The following is a 23,291-nucleotide window of genomic DNA, read 5'->3' on the forward strand; positions in this document are numbered from 1 at the left end:
CAGAATGGGGAGTAAGTAAATAGGTATGTAAAGGATCTGGCTGCAACGATATTACTGAGATCAAATTGAGTCCTAAAGGCAAAACATGTTTGAATGTTCTTATCCAAGCTACTCTGCTTGTATCTGTCCATCTGTATTAGTGCATCCAACTTACAAGCCCACTGGAAGTACTGAAGCAAAAAAAAAAAAAAGAAAAAATAGCATTCTGACCAACTCTTTAGGATTTCAGCATGGAAGGGAGAATCCCAGTTGACATTCTAGTGGGAAAATAGTCAAAATGTGACAACTTCCATAAGCAGCAGATTGCTGGATTTATTCAGGGTGGGGGGGACTTTAACTTTTTTTTTTTTTGCTACATCCTAAAGAATATTTGGGATGGGAATGGCTAATAATGAAAAGGTGTTATAATGTCACGTAGTTCAAAGATTATGTTCTATTTATTTCCAGAGGAAAAACGTAAACTGGCAAACAATAAGAAATCGGCAATATTTAAAACAAGGGCCTATGTAAAAGTCTTAAAAGCCCAAATGACTAAATCAGGGATGGAAAATTGTAAGAAGAGCAACAAATTCAAGAGATATTAACACTTTTAGCTAAATAGTTATAGTATAGAGCTGGAAGGGACCTTGGAGGTCTTCTAGTCCAGCCCCCCCGTTTAAGCAGGAGAACCTACACCATCTCAGACAAGTGATTGTCTAGTCTCTTCTTAAAGATCTCCAGTGATGGGGCACCCACGATTTCTGGGGGTCAGCTGTTCCACTGGTTGATTGTCCATAGCTCCTGAATACTTTCTGTTGGCTGAAGATTTTATAATTGGATGGAACCACAGAAATAGTTCTAGAACTTATAGCTAACTTAACTGATCAAGAGGTATAAACTAGTGTCAAATGACAAGCGTGACGCAAGAATATATGGAAGAAGATGCTCCAGAAACCAACTGGAAGCAAACAAGGAGAAGAGACATTTCTAGCTCTTGCCACATCTTGCATCAATCAGTTTGCTAATACATTTCATGGTTAGCCCAAGAAAGAGTTTTGCCATACTTTAATCTGGAATTGATTAAGACATAAGTCGCTGACATGTTCTGGTTTTCTCAGAAGGTCAACAGAACCCAGTAAAAGGCACATGTCAGAATTAATATGATGTGCACATGTAACAAGGAGCAGTGCCAAACAAGTTTGATTTTCCACAGATAGTTGTTGACTGTGAAGTCCTAACTCCACTTGGTTTCTTGGGTCAAATTCAGAATTTTCTATGGCTTGGGTCTCTCAACTTTCTAGTATTATCTTATGATCATATATGTTTGGTGGGTCAACAGAGGTACTGCTTTATTTTCTTGCTTTCTGGCATTCTTCTTAGCATTATCCAAACTATGAACTGTTCTTCACCGTGAAAGGATCGTTTGTGTCCTAAATGCATCATTTCACCACAAATAAAGATCTTTTAATTTTCTAAGAATCTTCCAACTGTACATAGCCATGGTTATTGTTGTTTTGATATCTAAATGATTTTTTTCTGGTAATTTTAGAGAAACTATTCTGAGAATCTCTTCTGAACAACAGGATACCAGTCTCTGTAAAGCTAACTTCTAACTTACCATTTTAGGAGTGGTGCATGCCATTAGACAGCCTGACAAAGCAGCAGTTTTCATTATTTCAAACAAATGATCAGTAAGACCAAATCCCAACTGGACCCCACCTGTGAGATCCACAAAAGCTTCTGAGATAAAGCCGTAGTGCAACTTCTCATAAGAACCACGCAATCTAGAAGAAAAGGGAAGACATTCATGGTAGGCAGCAAAAGGGAAACAATACAGAATGTTTATATGTATAAAAATATAAAAGAAAATTGATGGTTAGAGAAGTTCAGGTAAGTTAATGGTAAATTTTCTTTCTAGCACCACTAGTGTGTTCTGTTAAGTCAGACTAGAAATAGAAATATGGCTTTAAATTAAAAGTATATTTCTCTTATACTGCCATTTTTGATTTACCTAATAGGCTAGATATTTTTTTTCTTAGTTTGTCAATTAAAAGTCAGTAAATGGATTATACTATATATTTGTTAATAGTTCTTTGTTTTAGATTTATTTAATTTCTTAATTCAACACAAACAGTAAGTCTTTTCTTGGTTCTAGTTCATCCCCTTTCTTTTTCTTTTTTCTTTTCTTTTCTTTCTTTCTTTCTTTCTTTCTTTCTTTCTTTCTTTCTTTCTTTCTTTCTTTCTTTCTTTCTTTCTTTCTTTCTTTCTTTCTTTCTTTCTTTCTTCAAATAAATCAGGGCTTTTCAACCTTTTCAACCACTGTACCACTTTTAGGATGTGGCAACATCCAACTACCACCAGTCACCTAGCAAGGTGTCAAAAACTTGATGACCGAAAAAAAAGGGAAAAAGTGATGAAGTACAGGTAGTCCTCGACTTACAACAGTTCGCTTAATGACTGTTCGAAGTTACAATGGCACTGAAAAAAGTGCCCCCCAAGCCACAACCGAGCAAGACACCTGTCTGCCCGCCCGGCGGTGCTCTTTCTCCTGTCCGAGGTTTTCATTGTTGTGAGCATTTCTGTTGAGGATTGGCAGCAGGGGTGGGGTGGGAAGGTGTTTGATTTTTATTTCCACCCCCCATCTGCTGGGTGGTTGCAGCAGGTTTTGGTTACTTCACATGACCCTGGGACACTATGACCATCATAAATATGAATCAGTTGCCAAGCATCTGAATGTAAATCACAAGACCCTGGGGATGCTGCAACATTCCAGCTGATCGGCGCTTCTTCTGGGCTCAGAAGCACCAGGATCAGCACCGATCTCCAGCTGGAGCCTGGCGCTGATCCTGGTGTTTCGACTGAGCCCTGACAGCTCTGAAGAAGCAGTGATCCTGGCACTTCCGCTGAACCCTGACAGCCCTGCAGCTCCAGCCATCTCTCGCACAGGCTTGTGCGGTGCTGCCACCAGTTCAACTCATTCCCCTCTCCCACTACCACTTTTCTAGGATGGTCATGTACCACCTTCCAGGTACCAATGTACCACAGGTGGTACCCATACCACTGGTTGAAAAGCCCTGACATAAATAAATCAATACACATCCATCCATCTAGCCCTATGCATGTCCTGGAATAGGTTCAATATCTCCTATGCAATTAAAAGAACTGAAGAATGTTTGTGGTCATCATACAATACAGTAACCCAGAGAAAAAGGACAGTTCAAGTCCATCTTGTGTTGGATTTATTTTCTAGAGCCATTGAAGAACACAATATGGCAAACTCTCCAAGGTAGCAGGTGTTGCCTCCCACTTTCTATTAATCTGAATGAAACGTGACCTCAAAGTTTCAGACAGTACAATCCAAGAATATTATGGTTCTATTTTTTGAATGGGTTAAGTACAAAGAGTCTTATTTAATCATCCCTCTAGCACAGAAGATAGTGGGCTCCAATAGGTTGGAAACTTTTCAATCTTCCAGGAAGAAGGGCGAAGCCAGAAACGAAGCTGGGTTGAGATGTTACATAAAGATGAGCTTCAGAAAAAGTCTTCTACAAGACAAAGTTATAGAAAGTTCTGTATTTGTCAGACTCACAAAATAATTGAAAATACTTCTAAAAACATCCCTGCAGTTTTCTTTTCTGACAAATCTTTGTCCCCAGATAAGCCTTTACGTATACATTGTTTAATGCTGCATGCAACAACTATATCACGCATCATATCCTGAAAGATAAAATAACACCCTTGGTTACAACCTGAAGTTAAAAACATTTTCTCTGTTGGAAGGAGATCTGCCACAAATATGTAAAAAAGAAAGTAAGAATAAAATTAAACACAGCCTAGGTTTTTATTCTTTGTTCCATTTTTATTTAGTTCACATCATTGAATGTTCATCAGATAGTGCCACACCAAAGACTAAAAAGAATGTTTCAAGTCTTTTTTTATTTTATTTTGAGCTTATAATTATTAATATAAAAGAAAAAAAGAGGAATCAGAATTCACTACAATAGTAACATATGTCATTTAATAAAAGTAACAACACAATCTGAGCTTCAGCCTGAATTAAAAAAATAGAAATCCATGGTTTATTTTATTTAAAGCTAATGTTTCCAACCTAGCATTTTCCTTTCTATTTCTTCTTTAACTTTTTTTCTTTTCTTGTAATTTTTGCTTTCCGTTTGTTTTCTTTCCATATCTTTTCTTCTTTACTTTGCATTAGTTTATATTACTTTTATCTTTTTTTAAAAAAGCTTTAATAAAAATTATATATACTGCTCAAAAAAATAAAGGGAACACAAGATAAGACATCCTACTATTAAATACAGTACATTGTGTTGTTTAAGTCTTCCCTTTATTTTTTTGAGCGGTATATTTTAAATATATATATTGAACATAAAAATAGAGTAAAAATATAACATATTAAAGTGTAATATTAAAATATTAGAAACTAGCAACTAAACAAAAATAAATGGAAATGTAAATGGAAAATGTATGATTCCATTTGTAAATTTGAGGGGGGAAAATAAACATTCATTTATAATATTTTAGATTTTGAAGAAGTAGGATAGTAGACTATTAACATATCTGAACTCTGTAGAAGACTCTTAAAAATACCATGTATAGCCATCAAATGGATCATAAAACAGATCAATCTGGAGGTCTCACTCAAAGCAGAAATGATCAGGCTCAAATTAATAAATTTTGGGCATATTATGTGAAGATGTAGTTCCCTGGAGAAGTCTCTAATCCTGGGATAATTTGAGGAAAAGAGCAGAGGTTGACTAGGAACAAGACAAATGGACCCATTAGATCTGAAGGACCAGCGTTTGTACTCTAGAGAAAAATTTAAGTGTCACTAAAAGTTGACACTAGGACATAATCAATTAATTTAGAGGGTCTCTCTCTGTGTGTGTGTCTGTGTGTGTCTCTATGTCTATGTCTCTGTGCATGTGTATGTGTGTATGCAGATAATACATTTGGAGTGACTTTTTAAAGTAACTAAGTTGTTTTTTATTGCTTTTCCTGTCTTGTTTTTCTGACATTGTCCTTTGGGGATTGGCAACTCGACTCACATTTGATGAAGGCTGTGTTCACTAAAAATGATCTGAACTGATTCTAGTTGAAACTGCACACTTGTTAGCAACAGAAAACACACACTAGTACTGATTTATAGAAAAGTGTGGTTAGAAAAGTGTCATATGGAGTTTAAAATATGTATACATTTCCAGAGAGAAGATAATAGAAGTTTAGTAACTGGACCTTGACTTCTCATGATCATGCAGATATATATCCATGTCATTTCTTGCCTTCCTCCAAATTGTTCTTTTCCCACCGTGGCCTGCTGTAAATCCTGACAATTTCCATTCATTTACTAAAAAGGTCCAACCCTGCTTAGCATTGGCTCAATACTTTCACACCATGAAAGATATATCTTTGGTATTGATCCCAACAATGACCCCACTAACTTCTATTTACTTTGTGACTGATTTGCATTGTATTCTATATAAATCTAGGGACGCGGTGGCTCAGTGGGTTAGGACGCTGAGCTTGTCGATCAGATGGTCAGCAGTTTGGCGGGTCGAATCCCAAGTGCCACGTAACAGAGTGAGCGCCTGTTACTCGTCCCAGCTTCTGCCAACCTAGCAGTTCGAAAGCACGTAAAAATGCAAGTAGAAAAATAGGGACCACTACGGTGGGAAGGTAACAGCGTTCCGTGCGCCTTTGGCATCTAGTCATGCCGGCCACATGACCACGGAGACGTCCTCGGACAAGCGCTGGCTCTTCGGCTTTGAAACGGAGATGAGCACCAGCCCCTAGAGTTGGAAACGACTAGCACACATGTGCGGGGAAACCTTTACCTTTTACTATATAAATCTACACAGTGCTGCAGTTGTAATGTAAGCAAGTTTAAAGTCCACTTAAACAAAATTGCTTCCCAGCCTGTGGAATTAAAAATGCATGAAAAGAAACAATAAGAAAAGTCTATCACCATTGCTTTGTCTAACCCTAACCTTAATTAGCTATTTAGATGGGGGCTGCCCATCTCACAATGACTCTAAATGGCATACAAAAAATAGAACAAATGCTACAAGCTTTCTTGATAAGGTTTCTTTTTTTCAGCGTTGTGCCAGATTGCTTCTTGCTGTTGTTAGTATGTACAATATCTTAATAAATTGTGGTAGTTTCTATTTATGTTTTTTGGAAACATACCTTATAAAAATATCCCTGGTCTAAATTCTAATTTTATTTTCAGAATTTTTTGAAAATTTGGTGTATTTTTTTCCAGTAATTTCAAGACTTTTTGCATAACCATCAGATATGATAAATTATTCCCTTCTTATTGCATATTTCCAATATTTATTGTTAAATCATTTTTCTATCTTGGTAATCATTCAGTTATATGCCGTCTGTATAAGATTTTGTTTCAATTTGCCTTCAAACTGTAGCTTGGAGTAAATTTCATGATTTTTTCCCCACATAGTTTTTCCTATGGTTCCACTGTTATTACTTCTTTAAAGGTTTTGCATATATTTGATCATACAATTTTTATTTTGTTCTATCTCTGTGCCATATTTTGAATAACTGTTTTAAATATGTCCTAACTGTTTTAAATATGTCCTAACATCAAATCCCGAGTGCCGCGTAACAGAGTGAGCGCCTGTTACTCGTCCCAGCTTCTGCCCACCTAGCAGTTCGAAAGCACGTAAAAATGTAAGTAGAAAAATAGGGACCACTATGGTGGGAAGGTAACAGCGTTCTGTGCTAGTCATGCCGGCCACATGACCACGGAGACGTCCTCGGACAAGCGCTGGCTCTTCAGCTTTGAAACGGAGATGAGCACCGGCCCCTAGAGTCGGAAACGACTAGCACGCATGTGCGGGGGAACCTTTACCTTTACCTTTTAACATTGTCTTAATTCTGTGTAAGTATTTCCAATTCTGACATCTTTGGGCTGTGTTCAGCTTCAGGGCTTATTAACCATTGTTTATGCAACAGATTTCCTGACATTTCAATTGCAACTAACGGCTGGCATCTTCAGAGGCAACCTGGCAGGGACTGATTGGGCTCCTACCTTTATAGCTAAGTGACCTGACTTTGGATTGGTCTTAAAGATTGGTCAATCACATCAACAATAGCAGAACTCACTAACCTTGTGGGAGCTTAACAGGGCTGCGGCCATTTCCAGGGGAGTGCTGCTCCACAGGGTAGGCACTGCAACCAAAAAGGCATGGCTCCAGGAACCAACCAATAACACTATTTGATAGAGAGGATTCAAAGCATGCCATCTCTGCTAGATTTGTTGGGATGAATTCTGCAACCTTCTGACAATCAAAGTCAATGAGGGGGCCAAATTCGCTTAACACCTGTGTTACTAGCTTAATGATTAAGTGATTCATTTAATAACAACTGTGGCAAGAAAGGTCATAAAATGGGGCAAAACTCACTTAACTATATCTCTTAGCAAAAGAGATTTTGGGCTCAATCATGGTTGTAAGTGAGACCTTAATCTTAAAAGAGTTATTAATATTGTACTATTGCTTTTTCAAAGACTAGTAGGGTAGTCCTCGACTTACAACAGTTCATTTAGTGACTGCTTAAAGTTAAAATTGCACTGAAAAAAGTGATTTACAACTGTTTTTCACACTTACAACTGTGGCAGCATTTCCATGGTCACATAATCAAAATTCAGACGTTTAACAACTGAGTCATATTTATGAGAGTTGCATAATGGAGCAAAATTCACTTAACAACTGTTTCACTTAGCAGCATACATTTTGGGCTTGACTGTGTCATAAGACGAGGACTACCTGTAACCTTATGAGTTTTAAACAGGAAAGTAACTTTTTTTCCCCATTGATGGCCTCATGATTTTTTCCATGGAGAATCTGTTAAAGATATCTATACATTGAAACCTGGGTAGGTGATTGTACTAGTAAATGACTATAAACAAAGACACACACACACACACACACACACACTCACACACAGTGGTGAGACATATAAGCAAAACTTGTAAATAGAAATAGGTTTTGGAAATATTTACTTGGCATAAGCTTTCTCAAGCAGAGGTGGCCAGAATTCATTCTTGCTCCTGGGATGAACTGATAAGTAATCTCCATCCATGAAAGGCAGTTGGTCATCTATCACCACATCAACCCAGCTTCCAAAATACCAGAACTACAGAACAAAAAAAAAGAAGGATAATTTTAACAGTTTTTCATTATAGCACATCACAAAATGAATTTTTAAAATAATTATTGCTATAATTCTTTCCTATCCTTTGGAAATCAAGGGGGTGCTCATGGAAGTATTGTTTCAATATAAATTCACAAGAACCTTTTGAATTAGACCTGACTGAGAGAAAATGCACGTTTTGAAATTAACAGGAGGTTTCATGATTGAGTGGAGGCTATTTCTTTCTTTCTTTGTTTTAAATCTATATGCAAAAATGAAAGAAAGACCATAAAAAGACAGAGAGAAAAAGAAGTATCCTCCTCTAAATTTGTACCTGTCTCTTAACAAAAAAAAGTTAATTTTACATAATTTTACAGTCTGTCTAATTTAGAAAGAAATGGGGAATTAAAGATATAAACTATGTATATACTTTTCTTACTTTATTTGGAAAGAAGTTGCTGGAACATAGGGAATTAAATTCTTCAGACCATTACATAGCTTTTTGAGAATAATTACCATTCAAATAATTACCATTCAAACAGTATCAGTGTTATGATACTGTACAAGAACACTGTATGCATTGCAATTGTCTTCCTGTTAATTTCCAAATTAATGGAAAATAATAATGATCATCTACAACCAATGAATTCTCCAAAACAAAATTAATGTTTTCAGTTAATCCCCAATCTTACATCTTAACCAGTAGTCTTGCTTTAGTGAATGTCTAGAGCAATTTCGCACAGGCAGGTGGCCTTGGTCAAATTCGTAGATTAACAAGGCATTATAATAAAAGACTTGCAGTACTAGGATACAAATTAATATCCTATTTTTAACAACAAACATCCAGGTGTTTTAAGGACACTAAAATGACAACATGAAATCCTTCTATGTTGACTCTGTTTTTACACGTTCCAGCAGGAAATATTTAAAGATATATTGCATCTGAATCTATAATCACCATCACAAGTAAATCTGTCTAATGCCATTTTAAAGTTTCTAAGCTTAACTCTACATTTATAAAGATCAATTATGTAAGGTAATTAATGAACTGGGGTGTTTCAATCTATCTTGCATCAAATAGAAATGGTTTCACTGGATGACCCAGATTCTAGAACCAGAGAACAGGCAAAGTAGTGTCTTCCCCTTCTTTTCTTTACAACAAAGGGGGGAAAAATCCAACTTTGTAGTTGCTTTGTCTTTTCTCTAAAACACCGTTAACAACAAAAGAACTTTTTCTTCTTTGCACAGAGAATGAATTTTTGTATTTTTCTGCTCTACCTGTATAATTTTTAAATAACCATATTAAAAAATTATATATATATATATAATTATATAAGATTACACCATAATCTCATAAAGTAGGCATTACAATACAAAATAGGAAAGATTAAATATTGGAGAATAGTTATCTAAAACTCCTGCATCTAAGGACAGTCCTGTCAGAAGGGCTTACACTCCTTCTCAAACAACTTCCTTTCAGAAAGCAGTAAATCACTTATTTAAATATAAAAAATAGATGGATATCGCTTGGTAGAATGATGCATGTGTGTATTTATTGTAGATTTATTGTGTGATTCATTGATTAAAACAGTCTAAGAGATAAACTGCTTTTCAAACAGCCTAGCTGACAAAGATAGTACGTGAAATTAATTGCTTTTTTTAAAAAAAAACCTTCATTTTCCTCAAGCATTATATTTTCAATAACTATTGATTAAGCATGAGCTGCTTGGTTTGTTTTGCCAAATCATACAATGTATTGTGTCTACAATGAAATACAATAGTTCAAAGTTATTATTTTACCTACAGTATGAAAGAAAAGGATTCTACTGGCCACTTAAGCAGCTGGAGAGTACAGATGTTCATCTATGAAGTACATAGCAATTGTTTCAAGAAAGGAGTAAAGAAAGATTTCACTACGGACAAACCAAAGAATCCATTTCTGCCATCATTAGCAGGCTAATGGAGTGTGTCGTAACTTTGCTAGCTCTATGAGACAAATCTCCATAGCTATAAAACAAAGACATGAACTGAAGTATCAGGGATCAATTTTAGCATTGAGTGGTTGCTTAGATGGGGGACTTTGAAAGATCCAGGGAGAATAGAATGAAGCCCTTGAAAGGTCAAATCTTTGGAAGGTCACAAAGAAACATAAAGGGGATGATTTTGCCATACTGTCATTCAATAAGTAATAATCAAGTAAAAATAGGCCTGAAAGTTTTATGTGAATATGGAATTTAAAGCACTAGGCATGAAAGCAAACAATGTTTAGTGAATGGTACAATATTGAATAAAGTTTAAGTCAAGGAAGTGGGATGTATTTATGAATCAATGTTATGGAGAAGGCTTGTGATGATACTAGAGGAGTTTAAGTTGGGGGTGTGACTGCATGTGTACTTTTGTGTGCAGATGATGCTCTGTTGTTGACTGAGAATACAAATTATTTGTAACAAACTTTAGCTTGAAAAATGGTCTGAAAAATAGTTAATCAAAAAACAAAGTAGTTGCCTTTGATAGGGGAAATGGAGCAAACTGCCATACCATACACAAATGGTAAAGACTAGCAAAAGTAGATTTTATATACCTTAATACAAAGTTTAATAAAGATGAGGAAATGATGGGAAACTTTTTAAGAATACAAATGCTGGTAGAAAAGTAGTATAGTTATGTGCTGAGATAGCAAAGGACCCTTTTTGTTGTTGCTGTTGAAAGAAGAGAAAACAATTGTGCATAGTGGTGCGCTTCTGCCCAATTTGTTTTATGAGAGTGCAAGTTTAAGTAGATAGGGGGAAAAACATAATTTGTTTTGAATTATGAAGTTGAATGCAGTAGGAATGGAGTACTTAAGAAGTGTGTGTGATAAAAAGAGAAGAGATGGGCTCAAGAGCGGATGGAAGCTGAATGAATGTGGACACTATATGCAAGTGAATTATCACTATGTAATAAATGTGTTAAGATGCCTTGGAGAGGCACATAGAGAGAATGAATGAGGAGTGAGTTGTAAAATAAATATTTGAAAAGTGAATGAGTTGGGAGAAGAAGACCTAGAATATTATGGGATGGAAGGAACTGATGAGATCCTGAAAAAGAGAATTGTGAGAAGCTTAGGAAATAAAAAGGCAAAATATAAATGATGTATGGAGACAATAAAGGGAACACAAGATAAGACATCCTACTATTAAATACAGTACATTGTGTTGTTTAAGTCTTCCCTTTATTTTTTTGAGCGGTATATTTTAAATATATATATTGAACATAAAAATAGAGTAAAAATATAACATATTAAAGTGTAATATTAAAATATTAGAAACTAGCAACTAGACAAAAATAAATGGAAATGTAAATGGAAAATGTATGATTCCATTTGTAAATTTGAGGGGGGAAAATAAACATTCATTTATAATATTTTAGATTTTGAAGAAGTAGGATAGTAGACTATTAACATATCTGAACTCTGTAGAAGACTCTTAAAAATACCATGTATAGCCATCAAATGGATCATAAAACAGATCAATCTGGAGGTCTCACTCAAAGCAGAAATGATCAGGCTCAAATTAATAAATTTTGGGCATATTATGTGAAGATGTAGTTCCCTGGAGAAGTCTCTAATCCTGGGATAATTTGAGGAAAAGAGCAGAGGTTGACTAGGAACAAGACAAATGGACCCATTAGATCTGAAGGACCAGCGTTTGTACTCTAGAGAAAAATTTAAGTGTCACTAAAAGTTGACACTAGGACATAATCAATTAATTTAGAGGGTCTCTCTCTCTGTGTGTGTCTGTGTGTGTCTCTATGTCTATGTCTCTGTGCATGTGTATGTGTGTATGCAGATAATACATTTGGAGTGACTTTTTAAAGTAAGTAAGTTGTTTTTTATTGCTTTTCCTGTCTTGTTTTTCTGACATTGTCCTTTGGGAGAAGAAGACCTAGAATATTATGGGATGGAAGGAACTGATGAGATCCTGAAAAAGAGAATTGTGAGAAGCTTAGGAAATAAAAAGGCAAAATATAAATGATGTATGGAGACAGGGGAAGCAAAGATGGTTTAAAAGGATTAAAAAATATCAAGGGTATAATAAACAGGGCTGGCATAAAGCAGTCTGAGCTGCTGAATTTTTCTTCTTTTATCTTATCTTATGCTTTTTAATTCCTTTGTTTTATTGTTTCTTATATCTTCTGTGCACTCAGCAGAACATTACTTATCCTGAAAGAAAATAGCGTCGTGGGTATGCAGGTAACAAAGGTAGATAGGTAAGTAGATCTCTTTATTTATTTATTTATTTTAAAAAGAACATTCTTCACAAAGTTGGACAGAAACTAATTAGCAAGTTAGGTTGTGTTAACAACTTTGAAGAGATAGTATAAAAATATTATAGACCGGACCTTTTGATTTAGAGAAACAAGGTTGGGGGTTGCTTTTCTTGGCTTCAATTTGATCTTGCAGGAAGAACTATAGATCCAGGTGTATTGAGCTGCTGATAAGGGGGCAGTGAAAAATAGTTTCAAATAGCATTTATAGATTCTGCTTCTTAATAATAGATTGCTTCCAAAGAAGTGCCAGTCATGAAGCAATTCCTAGCAGAGAATTTTATATCTATACTGGAATCAGCATTAAAAAGCAAGCCAATATATAATATTCATAACTAAATATAATATGTGGAATTGATTATTGTGGAGAATCTGACATGACTTATTCTATTGTTCACTGAATATATTTGTACACTACAGGGGCTACAAATGGTTGTAGCGAATACTTTAGCTATTCTGAAAAAAAAACAACCTCGTTTGATATAAGTATGCAACTTCCATTTATCTCAGAGGTACCTCTGTATGCCTCTTTTACATACGCTAATAAATATATTTATAATTGTGCTTATCTTGTTATTATATTTGCATTTAAAGATCTTTTGAACTTTAATAATGCTAACAAGAAATACCTATTGTCATCCAAGCTCTAGATTTTAAAATAGTTGAAAAAGACACTGCTACATTTTGCATCACATACCCGAAAATGAAAGATCCCTGCATAAGTGTGATTAAATTCTTGGTCTTTAGGAATCACATTTTTCAGGAACCGCTGTTGTTGGGTCAAGGCACCCAGAGCTGCTAAAACCCAACAGTCACCTTTAAAACAAAATGACAAATTAGAAAAATTAGAATGACAAATTAGAAAAGTTCACATAACTTCATATTCACAAGAGCCTGGCTGTTAACCCAACTGATGGGCCCTGGCTCTTTAGAACTTTGATTTTTTCCAATATGTCTGAACATGCTTGGAAATCAGCATGAGACTCATTCATTGTCTCCTGGCATGTGCTCTCCAGTATGGTTCTTTTCCATAGCTCATAAAGAATTACATGATATTTGCCCAATTCTAAAGATTAGGTATTATTTACTGAATGGGATTTCCCCAAAAGTTTAATCTCTGGCTTGGAATCTAAAGTATTGGTATGGTGAAACCATAAACCCAACCCCAGCTGTTATGGAGGTCCTTGAATAAATATTTCTTGAAATAATTCATTTTATTCTTGGTGAAACAGTTCTCAGTTACTCTGCAATTATTTTGTAAATGGATGCATGTTACTTTTTTATTGTTATCCCTTTATTCTTGATTGGACAACTATAAATTGTTGTAGGATATTTCACTGGTTACCATTTAGTGTAAATGTAGTGTCTTGTCTGATGAATATCATATCTGAGTCAATCTTCTTCCCAATTATTTTTTACAAATATTTTATCACATGACCCAGTTGTGTTTCATGTATTTTTCCCAGATATGTATTTTTAGGGGACAGGAAAAGTATAATTTTCAAAGTTACAAATTGGAGTTTACACAAATATACCCTTCCACTTTTGAAAATAATTCTGAAAATGAATGAAACCACCTCTATTATTCCTGATTTATGCTTAAAGATTTAGCTTCTAATGATGTTGGCATTTATTAAAAAAACAAAGAAAAAAAGTTTTCTGGTATCATTTCATATTCTGCTTATTTTATAGTTTGGCCCTTTAAAAAGAGCCTGAGCTTATCCATCAGTCTAAGTCAGGGGTGTCAAACTGGCGGCCTGCGGGCCGGATGCGTCACATGCAGGCCACACCCACCCCAGCTCCAAAAAGGCAAAAAACATCACAATATGTCATGATATGTCACTGACACAATCGAGTTTGACACCTATCTAAACCAGAAGAACAAGTATAACTTGGGTGCAATTTTTTTTTAATTGAAAAGTTTTAAAATACATTTTGAAAACATAAACATAAACTCCCCCCCTCCCCTCCCTCCCCCTCCCTCCCCCTCCCCCCCCCGACTTCCCAGAGATGAATACAGGGTATTAACTTTTACCAACCTAAGCTAAAATATGCTAACTAACTAAAAAAAACACTTTAAATTCTATTGCACTTTAACTCCTCTTAAACATAACTAAATAACTAAATAATAATAACTAACTAATAATACATCATATAATACTAATACTTGTTCATATACTAAATGAAACTTTCTAGTCCCATATTTATTCTGAATATAATCGATCCATCTTCTGCATTCCAAAATATATCTCTGTTGCGATTGTTCTTTCAAATATGCTGAAATCTTTGCCATTTCCGCCAGGTTTGAAACTTTTTAAGTCCACTCTTCTATTTTTTTTTTTAAATGCTAGCTGCCCTGATGACATTTCTGCCTAGAACACTTAAGGAAATTCTCAAAATCTTTGAGGGGAGCTGTCAGTATCTGGAGTTCAATTAGTTTCCTAATTTTCTAGAAGTAGAGTTGTGGAGTGGAGAGAGAGGGAGGCACTTTGAATTCTGATTTCATTTTCTTCCAGGATCCAAGCTGTGGTTAATTCCTTCCCCCCCTTTTTTTTGTTTGCCACACATACTTTTTCTTTTCCACTTCAGCTGCTAACATGCCTTGCATATCCAGGTCATCTTTCATGAAGACAATTTTCTTGTTTTCCTTGCTATTGTTTGCTGTTCATTTACTCTGTCCTTGGTACACTGGAAGAAGGGTGTCGTTTATCACTCTGAGTACATGATCTCTTCATTTTTTTCAAAGGCATTATTGCTTTAGCATGCCATTTGCCCCTTGAAATGCTTTTAGTTTGAAACAGGCATGCTGTATATTTAGCTTTATCAAATATGTTTAGATAGATAATACATCATGTGCGCACTATATATTATTACATATGACATAATAGGTTTAAGATACCAGTTACTTTTCTAATGTGAGGATCTATTTATTTATTTATTTATTTATTTATTTATTTATTTATTTATTTATTTATTTGGACTTATATGCCGCCCTATCTCCCGAAGGACTCAGGGCGGCTAACAACAATAAAATACAAATAGAATACAAATATTAAGAAGAAATTAAACTATACGTAGCCCCAACTAAAACCAATAAAACGTTAAAACCATATTAAACCCCTTATCATCAGTCCAGGTAGGCCTGTTGGAAAAGAAGTGTCTTAAGGTCATGACGGAAGGACCGGAGGTCAAGGGCCATCCGGAGCTGCACAGGGAGCTGATTCCACAGGGCAGGTGCCCCCACAGAGAAGGCCCTCCCCCTGGGGGTCGCCAGCCGACATTGTCTGGCCGACGGCACCCTGAGGAGGCCCTCTCTGTATGAGCGCACCGGGCGATGGGAAGTCATTCCTGGCAGCAGATGGTCCTGCAAGTATCCCAGGCCTAAGCCATGAAGGGCTTTATAGGTGAGAACCAGCACCTTAAATCTCACCTGGAGAGCAACCAGTAATTGTACAATTGTACAGTTCGAGATTACTGAGGGTTACAGTGCCTCCTTCCTTGATTGGAGAGAAAGGCTCGTGTCTTAGGAGACCAGACACCTCAAGAACAACTGAATGGCCTGGATAACCTTATCATGTATACATTCCAATGAACTATTAATAATGCATACCAAATCATATTTTGAGGGGTCTTCATACTCTTGATTTAGGGAATCCTCAGGAAATCGTTATCTCATCTTCTTTACCAAAGAACAACCTTAGCAGCTTTAAGGTTTCTCAACCTTAGCAACTTTAAGATATGAAGACTTCAATTCCCAGAATCCTCCAGCCCGCCAGCTTTCTTGGACTGAAAATTGAGGTAAAGGGGGAGGAGATGCACTTTTAGACTTGAAAGATTTGGTTACCATAATCTTGCAATAAAGATAGTCTTAATAGTCATGATTTATTTTTTATTTATTTATTTTATTAGATTTATATACCGCCCTTTCCCGAGGGACTCAGGGCGGTTTACAGGGTATTTAAAACCAAACCAATAAAAAAGTTAAAAACAATTAAAAAAGATTAAATCATCCCTAAAAAATAAAAACCCCAGTTAAAAATTCTCAGCCTGGGCTGGAGAGCTCAAAAAGCTAGGTCTTCAGGTCCCGGTGAAAAGAACGAAGGTCGGGGGCAGTCCTAAGCTCCACGGGCAGCTGGTTCCAGAGGGCAGGCGCACCCACAGAGAAGGCCCTCCCCCTGGGTGTTATCCACCGGCAGTCTTTTACCGGCAGCACCCTGAGAAGACCCTCCCTGTGTGAGCGCACTGGACGAAGGGAACTTGATGCCGGCAGCAGGTGTTCCCTCAGATAGCCCGGACCCAAGCCATTTAGGGCTTTATAGGTCATCACCAGCACCTTGAATCTCACCCGGAGGGCAACCAGAAGCCAATGCAGCTCGCGGAGTAGAGGTGTTACATGGGAGTATCGGGAAACCCCCATCACAACTCGCGGCCGCATTCTGCACCAGCTGAAGCCTCCGAGTGGTCCTCAAGGGCAGCCCCATGTAGAGAGCGTTGTAGTAGTCTAAATAGGAGGTCATGAGCGCATGAGTGACTGTGTGTAGGGCATCTCGGTCCAGATAGGGTCACAACTGGCGCACCAGGCGAACCTGGGCAAAAGCCCCCCTGGTCACGGCTCCTATATGGTCTTCAAAATTGAGCCGTGAATCCAGGAGGAGGCCCAAGTTGCAAGCCCTATCAACGGGGGGGTAACACCTCACCCCCCATCATTAAAGGTGGAATAGTCTGGTTAACCCGAGATGCCGATATGCCAATGCTTCTTGTCTGGACCACCTCTGAGAGCTAGTTTCTGGGAGCTGAGGTCCACATATTTTACAGTTGCCAAGGTTGAGAAACCATGTCATTGATCTATGTCATTGTCTGTCGCATTATTGCATACATTATCTATAGTATATGTGTGTAACTATACTGCATGTGTATAAACATACAGTAACTTTACATCAGTTCTCTTTGCCTCCTCCCTCCCATCAAAGCATTGGGCCCAGTGAATAAAACAATAATTTGGATCCTCTCCAGTTATTTAAGAAGTTCTTTGGGTGTCTTTTCCACCTGATTTCCCATTTCTGCACAGATTCACTACTGGTTTCCATGTGTTCTCTCTATCCCTCAGCTTCATCAGTACATTGTGGTAACTTTATTCCCTTATCCCAACTCACTCCCATCATCTCTCCACAAGCTTCTTCTTACCACTTTTTCTTTAACCCATATCCTATTCATTTTTTTCTTCACTTGTCATTTGCCTTGCTTCTTTGCACTGTCTCTCTTTATCAGCCAAACCATCTTTCTTCTCTTTAAACCTCTCCTAATCAAACTTTAATTTTCTTTTTTTCCAAAACACATCCGTCACACATCATCAGTTTCCTATTTGGAACTATACTTTCTCTGCTACCAGTTAATACTCCATCAGCTTTTCTTTTCACTTATCAAGCTCTAGCACCTGTTTTCTGCTGTTTTGTATTTATTACAAAGCTGATGGAGGAAATTCAGAGCATAAAATTAAACGTATGCTTAGATCTCCCTCTGAAAACAGTAGGCTTCAGACAGCCTAACTTTGGTGAGATTGTTTCCTAGAGCAAACTCTTTTCTCTTCCACTTAACACCATGCCAGGCAATGGTCAATACAATCCTGTGTATCAAAACACAAGTAAGGTAGTCTAGAAGGGGACCATAAAATAATTCAAAGTGGGGAAAGTGAATTCCCCCCTCCCAATCTCAACATGGTAGAAGGTTTTGCCATGGACCTGAAGAGTTAAAAATTGGAGATAGGGGAAAGAGCACTTTCTACAATGCAAAGTGAAATTATAGAATATGCTGTGATAATATATGGTATACGACTCTCAATGTGGATTATACAAATTAATGGAGAAAATTATCAATGCCTTCTGTTCATAATGGTTACATCCTATGTCCATTATCAAGATATTATACCTCTTAATACAAATGGTGGGAAGCCACAAATTGCCAGTTGTAAGCAATCAGATCAATATATGAAAGGTTCAAGTAGGCTACTTTATTATATTCTACCTACAGTACAAGAATCTCCCCAGACAGCTTGCCCTCCCTTGGGAACAAACAGATAAAGTTCCATGGGACTGGGAGGGGGAAGGATCACTCCTAGGTCTCTTGCAGCTGTGCAATAACTCAAGTCTACCTCCCTGTTTGATCCCTTCTCCTTGCCTGGCTGGTAATTTCCCAACCCTAATTCTTCTATGGCGCTATTGTTTTATGTCCTATTTCTCCTAGGAATAGCTTTGACCATTATGAGAACATTTTATGCATGCAGAAGATCCACTGAGAACCTTTAATGAGGCAAGACTAGAACCAAGCAAACAAGGATATTTCCAAAACCATACTTTTACTACTGAAATATTCAATACCTTACCTATTTTTTGTCCTTGAAGAATATCGTATCGGTTTATTCCATCCACAAATAAACATGGATTTCTGACCAGTGCCTTTGATGGAAAGTGAAAAACAATGTTCATTCATTCTTGTTTAAACAATTATTTAATTAATTATTATTACCAGTAGCAGTAATTTAAATAATTGTTTATTTTTTATTTTATTTTATTTTTATTTTTATTCCATTTATATCCCGCCCTTCTCCGAAGACTCAGGGCGGCTTACAAGTTTATCCTAGCTACTACCAGCATTTCTATATAAATCAAAAAAGAAAGGAAGTCCTTTGGGTCCTGGTTAAGAGACTCAGGGAAGTAGAAGACATATATTCAATTGGAAGTAATTTTCATACTACACCTACATGTTGATATTGAAAACCCTTAGACCTAAGATCTAGAACTGTACATGCATACTTTCATCATCTGTGCAGACTGCTTTGAAACTGGACATGCATTTGGAAACTATAGCTATCAGTGAGATATACAGTATACACCAAAGAAATTCTTTAGAACAGTTATGTTTCTTGCTACAAAAACTTCCAACTTCTTCTACCAATGTGTAATCCAGTTTAATGAATTATGCTAGAAGAGAGATTTAGAATGTACTTCATTCCATTTGAAGATATTGCACTACATCAAAAATGGAGCACTCAGCGTGCTTTTACATCTTTGTTTAGGGGACTTGAAAGAAACTGCTGGAGTTATCCAGCTAAGCCTTGTTACCTATGGCAAGAAATTATTTATCTAGACATCCGTTGTTAGTCTCACTCCTTTTTATTTCTTCAATAAAGTAAAATAAAATAAAATCAGATATCTGCAAAAACCTCAGTATTAGTCTTTCATATCTTTCCTAGTCAATTTAATTAACTGTCAGGGACTCCTCAAGGGTAGAATTCCCACTCCTACGCTCCTTGGAAAGCCACACAGGTTTATATTGCTCTAACTTAAAGGAAAGATTATGAATTGGACTTCACCCAGTCAGGTCCTGCTTAATTGCCTGAGGCGAGATCCTTTTCTGCCATCTGTAAAGTATTTGAGCCTCTTGTGAATCACAAGAGAATAACAGTATAGGCAGCCAGTGTGCAAATTAGTTTCATGCCCTTTTTTGAATGTTTGGGAGAAGGCAGCATGTGGTTGGGTCCAAGCAATGGCAAATTCATTCTTTAATGAGGCTCCATCTGTTCTGGAAAAAAAAAATGGTAGTGTGACTCCTTATCAAGAAACATGACTGCATCCAATAATGTTAGATAATTTACAGTCTCCAACCTTCCATTTGGAATAAGTTTGTGGAGCTGATGGTGGTGCCTGATGGGATTAGCTTATCTGGATCTTTTCAGTCAGGTTTCAACCCTGAATATAGTAATGAGGGTGCCATTGATTATGCTAGTGGGTGTCTGGCTTGTGATATGATTCTCTTAATCCTTCTTGATCCCTTAATAACTATCAATGCCATCTATCATTGTAACTTTCTGTATTGTGTTTGAATGTTGAGTATGGTTCTCCTCCTTTCTCTGTGGTTAACTTCAGTTAGCATTAAGAAAGAGAAGAAATTAGGATCTTGCTTTATGGGATTCTTCTGTTTAGCCTCTAAATGAGGCAATTGAATAAGAGAATCTGACAGCACGGGATCAGGTATCATCAATATGCACAATATACATAATTGCATATGTCAACCCCAGGCCAACTAAGTGATACTACTGAGCTTCTGTCTCATTGACTGGGGTTAGTTAAAGTTTGTATGGGGAGGAACAGGCTTAGATTCAACCCTAGCAAGACTGAGTAACTATCAATTCAATAATCCTCTGTTTCAGGTGATTTTTTTTTTGCTTTAATTTTTGATATGGGAACACATAGAAAATACTCATAGTAACTATGTTTAATTAATGAAATAGAAATATAAATACAGGTTTTTAAAAACATTTCCCCTTGCTCCATCCAATGTTCATCCTGTTCTACTTTTTTTCTGGAGTGCAATCCAGAAAAGAATAGCTCTCAGAACATAAAGCTGTTTACCTGCAAGCATTAATTCATGATTTCAATCACCATCAATCAATAGAATTAGGAAGCTGGACTCCTAACTGTTCAATTATATTTCTGTTTTGTTGTATGTAATAAAATTTTATGTGTTTTTATGAGCACTACTGGGCTTTTTTGTATTCCCTCAGCCAGTGCTTTTTTTTGTAAAAGAAAAAGGTGCCGGAACTCACACATGTCATACAACCCATCTTGCCTACCCTACAAGTTTCCATCCAAAAAAGGTGCCGGAACTCAGTTCTGAGCGTTCGATGACAAAAAAGCCCTGCCCTCAGCTAAAGAAGAAGTGGAGTAACATTTCCTGACTGTGACTCCTTCATTAAAGCCATGTCACTACTTATTTATCTGAATAAATTCAGTCCAGAGTTTGAATTGTAACTGAGAAGAAGAAGAAACAACAACCTGTGATGGTAGTATTTGCACCAATTCAGTTTCTCCAGCAGAAGACCTTTTCAAAAAGGGGCATGACTCATTAGCCTGAGATCAGTTTTATTTTCTTAGGGCAGAATTCAGTCTTCTTTAGAAAACTTGTCAGAAAATTCCTTGTGATTTTATTCACCTTTTCTAAGCTTTATTTTCCTATATTGTGCTACTGTAATGGGCTGTAAAAAGAGGAGAAAGAGAGAGGGAGAGAGATTTAGACCTTTGAGAAATCTGAAGTAAGTTGCCATGTATAGTACTTATGAAGATATTTTGTATAAGATATTATGAAAGAGACATAAAAGGCATATCTCTTCTTCCCTGTCTCTGACAATCCATCATCCATAAGCTATTGCAAAAGAAGAAAAATCCCACCCACTTTATTATTTATTCATTTATTCATTCTTTCTGTTTTTATGGCCATTCCTTTCAATAATGCAGCTCAGGGCAGCTTACAACATGTTTAAACATTTTTTAAAAACCAATATTAATAGTCACTTTTTAAAAACAACATTGGTCATGAAAGATCAATCCAAATCAAACAGCTAACAGAAACCTATCAAAAGGGCATCTAAACTTCTGGTACTCAGACTGTGAATCACAGTCATGACAGTTCAGAACAGACAAATGAAACATATGAATAGTTGAGGTTCAAACAGGGAAGCTAGTTGATGGAAGATTTTGATAGCAGGTTCAGTACACCATAGGGAGGTTAGCATGATTAAGGGGCAGGGCCACTTAACATGTTTCTAAAAATAGATGAAATAAAAAATAATTAACACCATTTAGCTTAACTTAGCTAGAAGACTATTATATTTTAATACACATTTATAGTAATCTCCATCCAGCATTTTATGTGATCTCCAGGTTTAAAATAAATTAAGAGTTAATTTAGCTGGCATAAAATCCACTAGTTTACTGCTAATGTCTGCCAATCAAGCTGCCACAGTTGGCAAAAAGTTTAGCGACCCCTGTCTCTCACTCCTATGTTTCCAAATTCTTCAAATGGCCAGAGGCCCAGAAGAAACTGACATGAAAGGAAAGAGTTCTTAAGCATCCACTGATACTAAAAAGGAAGCAGTCTAATTCTGTCTAGCCTTTGGCCACTCTCCTTGGGGATTCTAGGAGTTATAATCCAACACCCCTGGAGGGCACTAAGACTGGTCTTAAACCAGTAGCGATCACTGCATGGATTGGAATTTACTGAGCCATGCCATGAGGATGTTTAAAAAGTGAAATGAATTGTGGATGCATATCAAAGTTGTCTTAGCAAGTTGGAACAGCTGGGTGATTTTGTAAGGAAGCTGAGCAAGGTTGGGCCAGGTAAATTCTTGAATGATAAATGATCAGAGAATATCAGAACTATAAGCTAGATGAGAAAATTGAAAAACCATCCTGGAAGAAGCCCTGCTAAACCACTTCCATACTGTGGCTAACAAAGCTGTACAGTTATCAAGAAATCAGTTTGATTCAAGGGCATCTTCATTTATTCTCATCAGTAAATTCGCTATCTGACAGAGTTATTATTATTATTATTATTATTATTATTATTATTATTATTATTATTATTATTATTATTATTATTATTATTATTATTATTATTATTATTATTATTATTATTATTATTGTGCAATATAACAAGCCACCAGAGTTTTGCCTATTAGATGGAAGTGTAAACTAGTATCAAATTTCTACATCAAGGTAGTCTAGATTTTTAAAAGATAGTATTCTTAATTTTGGGACGCGGTGGCTCAGTGGGTTAGGACGCTGAGCTTGTCGATCAGAAGGTCGGCAGTTTGGCGGGTCAAATCCCGAGTGCCACGTAACAGAGTGAGCGCCTGTTACTCGTCCCAGCTTCTGCCAACCTAGCAGTTCGAAAGCATGTAAAAATGCAAGTAGAAAAATAGGGACCACTATGGTGGGAAGGTAACAGCGTTCTGTGCGCCTTTGGCATCTAGTCATGCTGGCCACATGACCATGGAGACGTCC

The 23,291-nt window shown here is 36.6% G+C and overlaps 1 protein-coding gene across 1 annotated transcript in view; it reads right to left on the minus strand.

Moving 5' to 3' along the window:
- LOC308659243 (calpain-13-like) overlaps window positions 1-23,291 on the minus strand; it is a gene marked incomplete at both ends in the record, with an annotated part of 85,199 nt that overhangs the window by 54,792 nt on the left and 7,116 nt on the right. The window contains 4 exons of the mRNA XM_081312725.1: window positions 1,598-1,763; window positions 8,018-8,151; window positions 13,151-13,269; window positions 18,833-18,905. Of these exons, the coding sequence (XP_081168851.1) occupies window positions 1,598-1,763; window positions 8,018-8,151; window positions 13,151-13,269; window positions 18,833-18,905 (492 nt within the window). The remainder of the gene's footprint in view (window positions 1-1,597; window positions 1,764-8,017; window positions 8,152-13,150; window positions 13,270-18,832; window positions 18,906-23,291) is intronic.

This window comes from Vipera berus (genome assembly GCF_964194415.1).
Source record: "Vipera berus genome assembly, chromosome: 1".
Classification (NCBI taxonomy): domain Eukaryota; kingdom Metazoa; phylum Chordata; class Lepidosauria; order Squamata; family Viperidae; genus Vipera; species Vipera berus.